Raw genomic sequence first — 15,598 nt, forward strand, 5'->3', positions numbered from 1 at the left:
ACGGAGATCCCAGATCCCGTATGCCAAACCGAGACTAACCCATCAATCTCCGCCGCCTCCCACTGTCAACGCTAACAGTGTTGTCTGGCCCGATGCTGATGCTCAAGCTGCTGGTATCGTCTTCGCTTGGAGCCCTCCTCCTGTCTCTGTCTCTGTCCCGCCCGCTGACAGCCTGGCTCTTACTCCTCTCGGGTTGTATGACCAGCCACGTTGAGCCGCCCCCTTCATGCTCTTGTTCCATGAGCTGCAGTTGTGGTCCTCCGCCTCTCTCATCTCCTCTTCGCATGTCCCTGTCTCCTCTTCTCACATCAGTTTCGCTTAGTCCTCGCTCGTTTCGGCCGCGCTCTCGACTGGGCTTTGCGTTCTTGGCGGGTGGCGGGGGAGGGAAGAGAGAGGGGAACTTGGCGGTTTTCAGAGGGAGTGTTGTAAGCGACGAAGGTAGCGGGAGAGATTCGATCAGCGTCAGCTTCTCGAGTGGTATGGAAGTGAGAAGAGAAGCGGGTAGGTCGACGGGCGAGCATGCGACTATTGTGTGCCGCAGGTGTGTGTTCGATGCGAAAAACGACAAGTTTTCTGTGTCATGTTAGAGACTTCGCGAACTTCCACCTCGAGCATGCGTGGATACATACCTCGCACTTTTCTTCCTGCTCCACCTTCCTTGCCGACTCCAGTGTCGATCCAGTCGAAGCTCGTTATCCTGCCGCAGAAGCCAGTCGAGAAGGCTCGTAGCTGACCCAAGTTCCGAACCTTCTCAAGTCGTACAAGGTAGTTGGCCATACCCTCCAAGTTGGCATATATGCGGACGATGATGTCGAGTGAGTCGGCATCTTCGTACAGCTCCCGCAAGTATTCCCTTATCCGTATGTTCAGTTCGTCTGCTAATGCTTCGCCGCCTTGAGCTTTTCGTGTTATGTATTTGTCTTGGAACTGGGACGGTCAGCTAAGATGCACGACTAAAAGTATACTACAATACATACCAGGAAGCCTTCGGCATCGGCATCTATGAGCACCATAACGAACGGCCGTTTGGACTGCGACTGCACTAGAGCTTCTTCTTTCGCCTTTGACTCGGACAGCTGTCCTTGCATCGTCCGCGTGACATCTGCGATTTCCGCTTGCAACGTCCGCCTGACATTTTGTTCGGAGCCGAGGTCGAGTTCACACTGTGCGAGGCGTGCTTCTGTCTTTTCGAGCTTGTCCAGGAGTTCCTACTCCATCGTCAGGCTCATCGTCCCTTCCAGGACGCTTCCAATAGCATACCTCGATAAGCTCGCACCTCTTCTCCTCCAGAATCCTAAACTGCGACAACCGATCGCGAAACGTCATCGGAGGTGGGGCAGGCGGGCCCGCAACAACTAATTCCGCCATCTTCAGAACTGGCAAACGTCACACAATCACCAAAGGGCAGGAAAATTACTAAACGACAGAAAAACCTGGGGATCCTAACATTTAAGAAGACGCGTTGTTTTGGGCTCCCGCGCAGCGCTAGCTAGTTGTTTTGCATCTGCATGGCCCAAAGTACGGTGACGCCGCCGGTGCGAAAGATGGCAGGTTCTGATTGGCTGGGCATGTGGGGGAGTTGGGCTCATACGCTGCCTTGGTGTTGGAAGTCACCGGAAGCATACAGAAGCTCGTGAGCTGGCGGGCTGTGTTCTGGTCACGGATGCATTCTTTGCGGCATCCAATATGCGGCGCGAGCCGCAATGGGTCGCGTGAGGCGGAGATGGAGGGGTGATGGGTGCTCTGGAGGAGAGGAGGGGCATGTTCTTCTCACTTTAGCCCCTCGTCTTTCGAAACGCACGTCACATTGCTTCTCTGGCTAACGATACAAAGGTATTGAGGTTTCTAGATTCATTCGTGGATGCCTCTATGGATCACAGCTTTGTTCCACACACTCAGAATATCCAACGCGTGCATAGAACCCCAACGTCCTTATGACTCATTCATCAAAGAAGCTCATCGGCTACATTACCCGGATAATGTCAGTATCTGGTATCGCAGTTGCCATCACGGCGCGACGATCGATCTTTCCTCCAGACGTGCGTGGCAGCTGCTTCCAGATCACGGCGCGGGTCGGACGCATGTAAGCGGGGAGATTGAGGCCGCGAAGCAGCTTCAATAGATATCGGCGCGATGCAGCGTTGAGTGTCCCGGTCATGACAACAGCAGCCAGGATCTGTGGTTCTTCCTGCTCTTCATTGCTGTGAAGAACCACGACTGCTTCCACCACTCTCCCTTTGGCCTGGTCAATAATTGTCCGCGAGACATCTCCTAACTCGATGTGAAAGCCGCCTACTTGCGCGGTTGACTCGTCCAAGCGTCGCGAGGTAACGAAAAGTACCCCAGTATCGTTGATGAAACCCCAGTCTCCTGTCCGAAAACACTTCACACCAGTTCCTGGATGTTCCTGGAAACGATGGTCGTCGGCCTTAGAGCCAAAGTAGCACGGCCCAACACCCGGACCAGCGACCCAGATATCACCAGTCCAAGCTACAGGAAGTGGTCTGCCCAGATGGTCGCCTACCCAGATGTGGTTGTTCGGCAACGCGGTTCCCACAGGGATGAGCTGGCCTTCTTTGTTGCCCGCGTACGCCTTGTAGTCGACAAAGCTCATGGAGGAAGCGATTGTCGTCTCAGTCGCTCCGTAAAAGCTTGCAAGCTCCAGGTTGTTGAGTTGAAGCTCAGTGAAGTTGCGAACAACGCTTGATGAGATGTTTTCTCCGCCACTCAACGCGAATTTCCAAGATTTGCAATCCTTGAGCATGTGACGAGGATGTTGGAACCAAAGTGAGTAGTCGGATGGTGTAGCAATAGTAGTGGTGATCTTCTGGTGTACCATGACTTTGGTCACATTGGCGGGAGATGAATCTGCGGCTAGGAAGAGTGTGCCTCCAGACGTTAGGGCGAACAAGATCTGAAAGAGCGACATCTCCGACGTCCAATTGCTGTGCTGCAATACGGTCGGCTTCTCGTCTTCGAAATAGTAGGCAGTGGAAGCCACAAGCACCTTCAAATTCTCGTGTGTCAAAACGACGCCTTTTGGCAGACCATCGGACGACGGAAAATGCAGTCCCACAGCAAGATCGTCTGGCAGCGGCTCCTCGATGTTGTCGAAACCTTCCGTGAAGACCATGTCGCCGCAGAAGAACACGGTACCAAGTTGGAGTTTCAGTGCGTAGTCAACTAAATCTGGTGTGCTGACGATGCAAAACATAGTGTCGGAGTTCTTAGCGATGGGAAGGTTATCGATAATGGGTGGGCGGTAGTCTATTGGAACGTAGACGCCGCCAGCGCACCATATCGCAACGATACTGCAAAGAAGATCGATGGTTGGTGGACCGAGTACGCACACAGGAGTACCACGACTGACTTCGTGCTTCTTCAGATCGGAAGACATGGCGACCGCGCGACGTACGAGGTTGACGTAGGTAATCTTTTGGTTTTGTTCGTCCCTTGCAGCGACACGATCGGGGGTCGTGGTTGCGATTTCTTGAAGCTTATCGAGGACGCTGCTGAAGGAGACTTGGTGCTCGGGTCCGGCGCCGTGCGCCATACTTTGCTCACGCTCTTCTTGGGGTATAGGGTCCATATCGATGATGCTAGTAGTCTGGCTCTGAGCTACCATTTGCGTCATTGCTTGGATGTACATCCCCGCCACCACTTCAGCATGTTCTTTGTCATACGTCTTCTCGTCAAGGCCAACGAATACGACTAGATTGCGGTCGAGGTCTTCGCGTACAATCAAGACGAGGTCTTGAGCATGCTCGAAGTACATATCGGTAGTCGGAGAAGTAGGATATCCACGAGAAATCCAGTCGAAGGTGACTTGGTGGAGCAGTGTCTGCTTCGAGATGTTCAACTCGGATAACAAGTTCTTGACTGGTACATGAAGATACCGTCTAGACACGCCCATGGTCGCCTTAGTCTGCTCTAGGAGTTCGTTGGAGGTGTGTTGCGAGTCGCCCTTGAAACGCACTGGCATAGTATCGCCCTTGCCCTTCAAAGCTCGACCCAGGCCGATCACGAAGTCGTCGGTACCGGTGAGCTGTGTGAGTAGGATCTGCAGCGCAGCTAAACCGAAGTTTACCCCTGAATGTTCGTAGTCATCGCACATGAATCGAACGCCGAAGGAGAGATTCGCTGAGATGGTTGCCTCAAAGCGATGGAAAGCCGGAACCGCATCGGGGTTGCGAAATCCTCGAGTCGTGAACGGTAACATTGGTAGAGACGTGGGTCGACCTTCCATTTGGGCTGTCCATTGCCACAGACCAGAGTCCGGTAGAGGGGTCATATGAGAGAGTGGGCTGCTTTCTAGAGTATGGGTCGCCTCGAAAGAGTCGCTAGGGGTCGCTGGAGGCGGTGCAGGCAATGAATAGCCGGGGGTGGATTGCGCTCGGCGAGATCGAGTAGGTGCAGCTTCTTCCATCGGATGTTGGGCAGGCGATGGAGATGAGAAAGGGTCTTCGTCAAAGCCTCTATCCTGCATAGTCGTGTTAGCCAAGATCTAATACTCGGGCTAGACCGCCAGGGATACTTCGTCGAGTGAATTTGGAATGCACGGTTGCCTTTTCTACCTCGATCATGGTGTTTAGGCAGCAAACTATCCTTCTTGTTTCCCTCCGTAACCCCAGTAATTGCGACAAGCATAGCGAAGCCAAAAGCGCTGACCTCTTACCCCCTTGGCGTGACTATATAACTCCCCATGCGTACGGGTCATATCCTATTACGAGACCGCGCTGATCGACAAACTCCGGTCGCAAAACACCACTCAACCAAGACCATGGGTAATCTCGACACGACCCTCACGTCCGACGGCAAGAATGCTCATGCACCCACCAAAGCACCCGCCAATGGGCTTGGAGATCTTGGCAAACTTCCGAGAGAGCTAAGAGACATGGTGTACGAAGCTGTGCTTGCGACTGCACTCAAACGAAACGTAACGATGTTCGGCAATGTTGCTGAGGACAAAGCCGAAGTCGAAGCCCAGCTCTCCAAACCTTACTTCTGCCTACCATACATTTCCCGGGTATCATCCGCGATCCGGAAAGACATTACACCAGTCGCCCTTCGTAACTCCCACATCATAGTCCGAGGCTATCGTAAAGCACATCGACTCACCGATTGTCTCTCAGCTAACGACGCCTTTGGCAGCGTGGGGTCGTTGGAATTACGAGGTATGAACAACATTAGGACGGTGCTCGGTGGCATAGACAAGTTCCCAGCACTCCAGTACCTCTATCTTGCACTTTCTATGCGTGTGTTAGCGCAAATCGAACATAGGAACGGGGTGCCGATCGCAGACTCCACGGCCAAAGTAGTGCAGAAGTACAGATTGGAGAAGCTACTTCTGTGCACTGCTCTCCGCTGTGTTACTTTAGATGAATTTGAGCCCGACGGCTGCAGACGTAAAGAGGTTGACAAGGGGATATCGCTACGCGGTCTGGGACGATGGTTAACGAACGAGTGCGAAAAGAGAAAGGTCGACATGCAACTCCGACTTGTGCTGACATGCTCTGCGGCATGTAACAAATGATTGCGGGTACATAAGACGGTCGTTAAAGAGTTCTCTGAGTGATGTTGGAAACCGAGGGAGTGGCTGGCTGATGGACGAGCCTGTGCTGCAGTTTTCTGTTAAGAAGAGGATATATCAACGACCTCAACACACGAATGAAGCAAAATCTCACCATGATAAGAAAATCGCAAGCCTTCCAGTATAACAGTAGTGTTAGACGAGCCCTATGTAAGACACGACAACTACCAATATGTGTGCATGTTGCGACTCCAGCGAACAGCTAAGGTTTCCGCGATACACGCAAGGCTGCGCGAGGAACTCTCGTGGTCTTTTAGGTATTGGTCATAACTCGGATATTACAGCATTTGTAAGATTGCATGAGGCCTCGATACCTAGATAGTATAGGCGCGGGAGTTGGTGCTGGAAAAGAGGATGGGAAGAGCGTCCAGGGGCGGCCGCATGTTTGGAAAGAGCTATGAGCGTGCCAAGCCGCTAGCGTCACGGCACGCGGCACACTTCACGTGTCTCCTCTCCTCCACCCGAGATACAACGCGTTCTTGACCCTCACCGTCGCACTCCTACGGGCTGCATTGCTACGAAGAGGAATTTTGAATCTTTGAGGTACACCAGGATATGGAAACTGTCTCCACGCGGACAGCCCGGCGTCAGCAACAACGATCTGGCGAACCAAAACGCGTCGCGTTCTCAGCCGTCGAACCTAGCGCGCCAGCATCATGACACCATGACACGCTTGCTTGTCAAACCTAAACTTTGACCTTCTCCGTCTGTTCCTCGACGATAAACTTCCACATCACCTCTGCCGCCGTTTTTGCTCCGTCCATGGAATTCAACGTCTCCGCTAGCATCCGCGCGCTAGCTGCATAAGAAGGATCCTTGAGCACCGTCAACACCGTGCTGCGAATGTTCTTGGCCTCCCAGAACTGTTTCTGCACGCGGATACCTGCTCCAGCATTCATCGCGTTGTCCAAATTCGTCTGCTGCTCCACTTGTAGCGCGACACCAACAATAGGCTTTCCTGCAGCCAAGGCGCATTGGACAGTCCCTTGACCTCCATGCGTGACGATGAGGTCGGCGAGCGCATTGGCAGCCGGTGCTGGGATGAACCGATCAGTCACCAGAAGCCGCGCATCTCCGCCAGCGATCTCGATTGCCTTGTCGATGTCGCAGATGGATTTCGAAGCTAGCACGACTGCGTTCCAGTTGTCGTCAGGGTTCAATCGTAGAGCCTTGATCGCTTCGAACAAGAACTCTTCCGTTCCAGAGCTGCCCATTGTAACTAGGATCGATGGACCCGGACCCTTTGTCAGATGCGCCGATATGTCTTCGTTCAGTTTCGAGTCGTTCCGCGCGTACAAAGGACCTGTGAGGACTATGTTCTTTGGGAGGCGGTGCAGATATTCTTGATGGAATACGGGGTGGTCGTTCACCAAGTTGAGATCGGCCATGTTCATGTCGAAGAGGGAGATGGGTCCCGTGACTGGCCACCCACAGGCAGCAGCAGCAGCTCCTAAGCGCTTCTGTCGGAAGATAGGAGCGTTCACCATCAAACCGCTGGCCCACCATGCCATGCGCTGTCGGACCGGTCGTGGAAGCCGTGTGAACAATGGCATCATATCTGGAAGATCGCGAATCAGGCCGTGAGCAAAGGCTCCAGGATGCAACGGAACCGGGAGGAAGTTGATCGTTCGGATACCTAGGAGTCGCGCAGCAATAGACGCTGGAGCCCACATGCCATGGAACACAATATCCGGCTTCAATTCTTTGAACGCTGCAAGTTGGCCATCGATGAATGACTTTGCGATTTCTTCTGAACCGAAGAACTCGGGCCAGTCCCATCCGAGGTCATGCGCCACGGAGATGCCCTTCACGCGTGGTTGAGCTGGGACAATGTTGAAGCCAGCGTCCGTGATTTGATATTCGAACCGCGCGCCACAGGACAGGAAGTCGATTCGCAGATTGATATTGGACGGGCACATGTCCCGCAACGCGATAGCCATCGCAATGGCACGTGTCGTGTCTCCAGCGTCTTGCCATGCTACGCTGAGCACGATGTGAACGTGTTGGGAAGCCATAGTGCCAGATGTTGCACCACTTATCGCAGAAGAGAAAAATTGAACAGTAACGACGATTAGCCTTCCAGTACTGACTGGGTTTCAAGGTGTCCTGGTGTATCGACTCTTATACAAAACACTATGGACGTCGCCATGCAGATATGCACCAGTCTCTAAATGCGGCGTCGATCATATTCGTCTCTCCTCTATGATCTCCGAAACAACAGGTCCGACATGAGCCGCATTGTACAGCTGCGGCTCATTCTCACCATGCCAGAGCTTATCAGCGTCAGCTCACCATCTGTGTGGAAGCTCGTAACTGCTATACGATGGCCAGCCCAACGCTGAGCATTACTTGAGACCGACCCAGCTACGTGGTATGGCCATGCTACGACGCCCGACAGCTGTGGGGAACCGTGGGAAGTGCGATCCGGTATCGACATTACATTCGGTCCTTTGTGAGATCGGATCACTAATTGCGTTGGAGCATCTGACGTGTAGTACGGCCACCTTCGCGCCAGCTGTGAGTGGAATACGTGGGCTGACGAACCGTGCGCGGCGGGATGAAACGTCTGGCACCGCCATTGGCATCTAATGCGCGTCGCTAGTCTTGTTGCTGGTTCTTACAGATTGCACAGCAGACTGCCTGCCTGAGTACGACCTTGTGGTGGTTGTCAGCAAGCTTTAGGTTTACGAACAACCAATGGCGTATACGCAATCTCGGAGCTGGCCCGGATGACGCACCTATCCGACCCCCAAAACCACCGAAGTGTGGTTTCACCGCGAGAAACGTGGCTTCAAGGCGATAATCACGCCCGTGTTGGCGGAGCAGATGCACGTTGGAGCCTGATAGCAACACCGACCCCCAACCGTCTATCATCTCAATCAAGCAGAAATGATATCGCAAAAGTGGGGCTCAAGCATACATATGGTTAATAAAGCTTCGCTAGATCTCGGCTTTGCTTGATTGCTCGTCCTGGGCGTGGGATGATCAGCGACATGGCTTGGTGGCTTCGCTTACGCACTACCTGTTCGGTGAGCTGCGAATCGGAAAGGCCCCGAAGTCTGCTACCTTGCGAAAATCAAGGAACGCCTTGTAAGCTTGCACATTTTCGCCCCTCACAACACGTGGGACGCTTAGAAACAGCGCGAAAGACGACAAGCTTCAAGCAGACAACGATGGGAAGTGAGAACTAATGGCTAATACATTATGCATTAATGGCAGAGATACGATGCGATATGGTATCTGCCCTATCATCATTACACGCTAAAGGACCTCGCATTCATCCATAGATCTAATTCCGGGAAAGAAGAGCCAGCTTCGTCACCTGCGAACTTGCTTCCCCGGGCCCAGTTGATCACGGAGGTCGGGGTTAATGGTGGCTGTCAAATACGACGCAAACTGACCACTTTGACGGAACATCTTCTTCAGAGCTGGCGCGGGCTCCGTCACCGCCGGCTGGTTCGCTTCTTGCCGACCCACACCAGCGCCTGGAGCTTTCAGGATACCACGGGGCTGCTGTGGCTTTTGATCCCGCTTCTCATCGTGTCGCTGTACGGACGTGTCTGGTTTTGCTTTGACGCTTCGCCACTCCATGCCTACAGCAGCTGGTATCGCAAGGCAGGCTATGACGAGTGCCGCAAAGAACGTCCCATGTGCCAGCGAGTCGTTGTAGGCTGCCAGTATCAGGGCCTTGATGGCTGGAGTGACACCAACTGTCAGGTTGGTGGCCCCTGCGTCTAGGATCTTTTGAGGGTCCAGACCTCCGATTTGCTCTAGACCAGACGAGAACTTGTGTATGTACAAATTCTGGCCGACGGCTGTGAAGACTGCGCCACCGAGTGTTTGGAACAGCGAAAGCACTGCCGTGCCGGTTGGAACATCCTCCTTGGGCAGTATGGTTTGCACGGCTATGTTGGGATGTTGCATGGTACAGCCAACGCCAAAGCCCACAACGATCTGCGTTCCAATCCACATGGCGTTATCGGTGGTCATCTCCCAAGTGGTAATGAGACCAGCTCCGATAGCCATCAAGCCTGAGCCAAGGATCATGAACGGGGTGTAGTATCCGATGCGCTGTACCAGAGCTCCAGACAAGATCGAGCCGAAGACAACCGAAAGAACGAGCGGGATGGTGTTGATGCCGGACTGCATCGCAGATGCACCTTTGATGGCCTGGAACCAGAGGGGAACGTAGATGGAGACTGTGAGCATGGTCGCGCCTACACAGAACTGGGATGCGCTACCGAATGTTACGCTCCGCTGGAAGATAATGCGTGCTGGTAGAGTCGCAGTGGTATGCCTGGTGACGTATTGCCACAGCACGAACGCTATCAGTAGCATTGCGAAGGCGACAAGAAGTATGATCATCCGCGGCGAGGTCCAAGGGTAGTCGGCGGCGCCCCACTCTAGCGCTAGCAAGAGACAGGTGATTGATGGAAGGAACAATGCGGTGCCCAAGGGATCAAGTTGTCGTATCGTCTCTCCCCACGTCTTAAGTTGCGGCTTCTTCTCATCCAACTTAAGCAGCAAGCACACTACAAGGAGAGTAAAACCACCGAGCGGGAGGTTGATGTAGAAGCACCATCTGGTCAATGTCAGTATGCATTTCACATGTGAGTTGTTAACGATGTTACTGACCTCCAGGTTGCGCTGCTGCTAGTGAACGCACCGCCTAGCAAAGGACCGGCCACACTTGCGACACCAAAGCATGCGCCGAAAAGACCCTGCAGCATGGGTCGCTTAGCTAGCGGCACAGTGTTGAACATGATCAGAATCGCGCCGGTGAAGATACCGCTACTACCCAGGCCCGCGACCGCGCGCCCAACGATGAGCATATTGCTGTTCCGCGCAGCGCCGCAGATGATACTTCCGAGTTCGAATAAGAAGATGCCGGATAAGAAGACTGGTTTGGTTGGAAAGAAGGTGTATATGCGACCATATAAAAGGATGAAGCCGGCTGCTGTAAGCATGTATGCGCTACCGTACCATCCGATGTCGCCAATGCTGCTGAACTCGTTCGTGATGGCGGGGATCGCTGGGCCGATGATGGTTCGGTCAAGAGCGACAAGGAAGATGGAGATGTACAACGAGAGCATTATGATCGCTGTCTTCGCAGTGGATGGGTATGGAGATGGTGCCTTTGGCGCTCCTCTTTGTCGTTCGATGTCGTAAACGGTCGGTTCCTCATCAAAAGGTTCGTCGCTCATCGAATGCGCATCCCGGAGATTACTCCTGCGGTAGTTTCGGTCTGGGTATTTGCCCATTGCAGGACTGAGAGGCCCGTCCATGATACTCTCGTCGTCGAATTTGAAGCTGGTGGGACTGGAGTAATTTGTATCGTCGTATGGGTCCATTATGACTGGTACGTGATCGCCATCCTCGGATGTTGAAACCCGTCTTATTGTGTTCCGGCGGAAAGCTGGGTTGGCTGCATTAGCCTCGTTGGCTTCATTCAGCCGCAATATCCCTTCTAGTGCCATTAGAGTGCTTGCCCGCAGGTAAGGTCGGATTTCTTGTAGATCTTCTCGTAGGTTGTTGGTTGTGTAGGAGGTAGCGCAATCCCGCCTCTGCGAGTATGGTTGTGACTGGGCGAGATCTTGGGCGAGGTCTTGTCCTTGTGCGTTGTAAGAGATATATGAGGCTGTGCCTAACCGTGCTTGGTCGGTTGCTCGGTCGAATGCAGTCTCGCAGTTGTCAGCCAGATCTTGAAGGATGTCAGAGATCAAGCTGCGCTCTTCGGAGTTGGTGCGAGCGTGCCATCTGAGCTCGTGTGTAGATTGTGTAGCTTGTGTAGACGGGCGTGATGATATAGATCCAATGATGGAGAGGGCGGCGGGGCGTGCCCCTCGGTACTTCGATATAGACGGAGGAGGCGCCGCCATGATGTTCCCAGTCTCGACAGTAAGCCTTAGGTATCAATCCGGATATATTGGGTGCGTGCGCTGAAGCCCGATTTGTTGCTTGCAGCCGAACGTACGAGAGGTCCAAAGAAACGAGACGGTAACAATATGCAGAGATATACGGACATGAGCTATAGGGGTGAAGAGTAATATAGTCATAGACAGACGACGATTCTTTGCATGAACGTCGCATGAACAGTCCAAACAAGAAGCACATCTCAGTAACACATCTAACAGACCAAGAAATATTCCGCAGTCGCATCCGCAGCACGACCATGAGGCGCAACGGTGCAGTCAGACGGCGATTACCTCTGGCGAATGCGACATGCTTCTCGCACACCACCCACAGCCGTCAAAAGCATCGGCGCGCCAGCTTCAAAACCACCGATGTTCCACAACTTGGCTTTACGCCACAGAGCTTTTCGTGCGCGTCCGATGGCGTCTATTAATATGAACCGGGTAGACCCTGAGCTGTCAGAGGTGGGTAGCTTCATTATGCTGCATGCGCGCACTGCAGCGACTCTCGTGTTGTGTGCAAGGTTATGCAGAGTCAGCGATCAGAGAGGTCGGTGATTACGCTGGGGAGCCGAGCGGCGCTGCGAGATCATTAAGTTCTGCCGAGACACATCAGGCAACATGTCAGAGGGCTGTGAGGATTTCTTTCCAAAGTGAACATGATGCAGATGATGGAGCATGACGCGGAGTGACGTCTCAGCTGCTCAGAAAAGCTGGTGGAGGATGTTGGCGATGAGAAGAGGACGGAAAAGCAAGTGGGCCTTGGTTCTAGCGTGACGCGAATGCTGACGTGCTCAGAATTACGCATCATGTGAATGGCATGTCTTCGCCTCGCCACTTGCTTGTCCCGTCACAACAAACCCATTATGCATTCGTTGTAGGAGGCCCTCGACTGCAAGTACAAAGTCGATGCGATTCGCATCTGCATCCTGCCATATTCAAGACAACATGATAGCATCCCAATGTCAGTCGCCGGTCCAATATCGCAGCTCAACACATCGTCATGACTGCTCATCCCATCTCGACCCCGCGCGACCTCCACACACCCTAGTCAGCCTTGCGCAACAGCAGAGCCCCTACTCTGAAGATGAAGGCGTTCAGGATGCGACACCTCAATGCGGGTGATCGCCATGATCTTCTCAGGGGGCCCACTCGAGGCAAGCAAGCCCTTCCCGCGGCGGATAGCATGCATAGCCATCTTGGAATGCAGGTACGGTTTCAGAGGCTTCTAGCTTCGCTGGTCTTTTGTCAGTTTGCGGGGTGCATTGTTGTTCAACAGGGGAAGAGTGGAGGCGACCGCAAAAGCAAATGGCGCCCCTGAACCAAGAATGGCAGGACGGGTCTGCAAAAGCAAAGTCGCACACTATGCAAGCATAACCCTGAACAGGTCTGGGGCCTACATCAGCATGGAAACATGCAAAGTAGGTGATACAATGTCGATGTAGGCTCCAGGCCTGTTCGGATTGTTCATACGCTGATGTGGTCGGGACGGCAAAGCTATGTCGCAACACGACCGCAAGCCTTCATGTCGCGGCATGATGCTGGCGGTCGAAAGAGGGGTGGAGTTCAACCGTTGCTCGTTTGGGTGCAAGAGGTACGTCACAGTCAGCGGGCCGCGGGTCATGACTTAGAACCTGTGGTGGAGACGGCGGATCAGATACCAGAGCCTAGAGATCGACCCAACATGCGACAGGAAAGAAGACATTGCGAACTACGTCAACATTGCTTCCACATTCGCCTGTGTCGATGTGTCGATGTGCCGATACTAGTACTCTTGTTCCTCCTTGAGATGGTCTTTGGCTAACATAAAGTAATAGTAATTGATCTTTGTTAAGGCGGGTACTTCAATCTGTGCAGTGTAGTTGGCGTATCAGTATGAGATCAAAAAGCTTGACCAGTGTTTTTGGGTCGGCGATTGTAGTTGATGTCAACGTAGCCTTGAGGGTGAGATAGAACATCCGCCCTCGTGCAGCCTACATCAAGATGAAAACAGACAAAGCTAGCATCCTGGCGTTAGCGTAGGCTCCAGGGTATTCAGGGTTTTCCTTGGATGAGGTGCCACCACAAGGTACGCGAAGTGGATCACGCATAGAAGGCAAAGCTGGTTTCGAATGAGCGTGGGGTATATTGACTACAAGTGACAAGAGTTACGTGATGCATGCAAGATTCGCTGGACGAGTCTGCTAAAGCAAATGTGGAACGGGCTGCCCATATCATACAAGAAAAGCCTAAGCAGGTTTGCAGACTACGTCAAGACAAAAACGTGCAAAGTGGTTGACCCAACGTTGACGTAGGCTCCAGGGTGTTCAGGTTTTCCTAGGATGAGGTGCTACCACGAGGTAGGCGAAATGGATCAAGCATGCAAGACAAAGCAGGTTTTTAATGAGCGTGGGTTATATTGACTACAAATAACAAGAACTATTCAATGAATGGAAGTGAAACGAAATCCAAGGATGTGGAGACCAGATCAAGTACAGAATAAATGCCAGATGGACCGAACAGTCTCGTCGCTGCTCTCTTATCACACCAAGAGAGCCTCCCCAACGAAGATGTTACAAACGATGTTACCGAACGGATAAACCCGTGGATCAGTAAGGATAAGCCATATCCCACTTGATTTTCAACTCTTCCCACGTGTCCTGGACAGTCTCAAGGCAGGCAATAAGCGGCACGTTGCACATTGCCACTGTACCGCGAAGCTCAAAAGTCTCTTTGTTCATGTTGGAGTCAGGCCAGACTGGATCTTGGTTGTTGGAAGCTATTCGGTTACACTTGATCATACCACGTTCGACGGATGTGGTCCTCATAACAGGCGAGGGATCGTTGAGGTGTGCTGGCCATCCCGGAATGAATTGTGCCTGGGCCTCCAAAGCGTCGTTGTTGCATTTAATGAGTGCTTGGTTGCATTGGAAATATCTGACGTTGGTAATGATAGTTCCGCTAATGGAGGACTGGCCAGAGATTTTGGCAGGGTCAGAGCCGTACCGGCTGATGCAACCCTTCAAGTCCTCATTGAGGATGAACTCGCTGTACTTCTGGGAAGGGTGGCGGTCCTTTTCAGTGGCTTTGAAATCGGCATCGGCGTACATGGCATCGGCGTACATGGCATCCATGGCATTGTCCTCGGCATCTTGACTATCTTGACGGACGGTCTTCTCAGGAGCGGAAGGGGCGACAGGGATAGGCAAGTCAGACGTAACGACGACAGGTCGCTGAAGCAGTAAAGTTAGATGATGAACACAGAGTAGTAGGCATTCAATACAAACCTCGGGTGAGCCGGAGGGGACACGAGGAATCAGGGCAGCGGTAGCCACAAGGCTACCGAAGGCCACCGTCAAATACGCGGACAGAATCATCGTAACGCACGGGCGAGTGATAGTACCGAGACCTGACTGCCGATGCTGAATATTTTGGATGGTGCTGAGATGGTGAAGACAGAGGAAAGTGTTCAGGGATTGAAAATGGTTGAGATGGTGGAGTAGGTAGATGATCGAATCAGAAGTGTGTGTTGTGGAAATCACTCATCGTCCAGCCAGGTTTGTCTTATATAGCGGTTGGTGCCCACACGCAATCCGGGGATTCCGAGACCCTTCAAACACGAATTTGGACCCGATTGACATGTACTGGTCATTTCTGTAAGGGTTCATTTGACCTGCGCAGTCAGACCCACTAATAATGATCGCCTTGAGCGCGCCTGTCAGCCACTGAGGTCAAGCACAAGGCCCAGCGATCTTGGTCATTAGCCAGACCTCGCTAACCCCGAAAGTTGCAGCGGTAATAAACCACGGACGGAAGGAAGTGTTTTCTTGAACCCCGGACACTATTCAGGGCTCTCTTCTATCGCACTTAGATCATGGCACGACCTCAACGGAACTGCTTCGGATGAGGGGGTAGACTCTGGAAGACGAGAATCAGTGTAATCACGAAAACCTGGGGGTCCGCCTCAGCCAAATGAACGGAGAGGATATCACAGCCACTTTAGTCTTAGAATCAACCAAAATATCTATGCAGGTTGATTCAGGACTTCATCCTACATCGTTGACAATATTGGAGATGCGGCCTTTCTTCAGGCCGGTCAAGCTGCCAGAAGATGACC

General features: G+C 52.8%; 6 protein-coding genes across 6 annotated transcripts; 1 reads left to right on the plus strand and 5 right to left on the minus strand.

Annotated features, from left to right (window-relative positions):
* Positions 1 to 34: 34 nt before the first annotated feature.
* Positions 35 to 1,368, minus strand: J4E85_010406 (uncharacterized protein; the record flags this gene model as incomplete). Its single annotated transcript, XM_051474615.1, has 4 exons — positions 35 to 573; positions 630 to 927; positions 978 to 1,208; positions 1,261 to 1,368. 4 exons carry the CDS (start codon positions 1,366 to 1,368, stop codon positions 35 to 37), a joined length of 1,176 nt encoding a protein of 391 aa, XP_051321535.1.
* Positions 1,369 to 1,963: 595 nt separating this feature from the next.
* J4E85_010407 (uncharacterized protein) lies at positions 1,964 to 4,219 on the minus strand (the record flags this gene model as incomplete). The annotated part of the gene is made up of 1 exon (XM_051474616.1): positions 1,964 to 4,219. One exon carries the CDS (start codon positions 4,217 to 4,219, stop codon positions 1,964 to 1,966), a length of 2,256 nt encoding a protein of 751 aa, XP_051321536.1.
* Positions 4,220 to 4,780: 561 nt separating this feature from the next.
* Positions 4,781 to 5,533, plus strand: J4E85_010408 (uncharacterized protein; the record flags this gene model as incomplete). Its single annotated transcript, XM_051474617.1, has 1 exon — positions 4,781 to 5,533. One exon carries the CDS (start codon positions 4,781 to 4,783, stop codon positions 5,531 to 5,533), a length of 753 nt encoding a protein of 250 aa, XP_051321537.1.
* A 743-nt stretch (positions 5,534 to 6,276) lies between these two features.
* J4E85_010409 (uncharacterized protein) lies at positions 6,277 to 7,605 on the minus strand (the record flags this gene model as incomplete). The annotated part of the gene is made up of 1 exon (XM_051474618.1): positions 6,277 to 7,605. One exon carries the CDS (start codon positions 7,603 to 7,605, stop codon positions 6,277 to 6,279), a length of 1,329 nt encoding a protein of 442 aa, XP_051321538.1.
* Positions 7,606 to 8,908: 1,303 nt separating this feature from the next.
* Positions 8,909 to 11,469, minus strand: J4E85_010410 (uncharacterized protein; the record flags this gene model as incomplete). Its single annotated transcript, XM_051474619.1, has 2 exons — positions 8,909 to 10,172; positions 10,226 to 11,469. The coding sequence occupies 2 exons, from the start codon at positions 11,467 to 11,469 to the stop codon at positions 8,909 to 8,911; spliced, it is 2,508 nt and encodes an 835-aa protein (XP_051321539.1).
* Positions 11,470 to 14,090: 2,621 nt separating this feature from the next.
* J4E85_010411 (uncharacterized protein) lies at positions 14,091 to 14,858 on the minus strand (the record flags this gene model as incomplete). The annotated part of the gene is made up of 2 exons (XM_051474620.1): positions 14,091 to 14,714; positions 14,769 to 14,858. The coding sequence occupies 2 exons, from the start codon at positions 14,856 to 14,858 to the stop codon at positions 14,091 to 14,093; spliced, it is 714 nt and encodes a 237-aa protein (XP_051321540.1).
* Positions 14,859 to 15,598: the final 740 nt, after the last annotated feature.

This window comes from Alternaria conjuncta, assembly GCF_024043145.1.
Source record: "Alternaria conjuncta strain BMP 0040 chromosome Unknown scaffold_23, whole genome shotgun sequence".
In the NCBI taxonomy this organism is placed as follows: Eukaryota; Fungi; Ascomycota; class Dothideomycetes; order Pleosporales; family Pleosporaceae; genus Alternaria; species Alternaria conjuncta.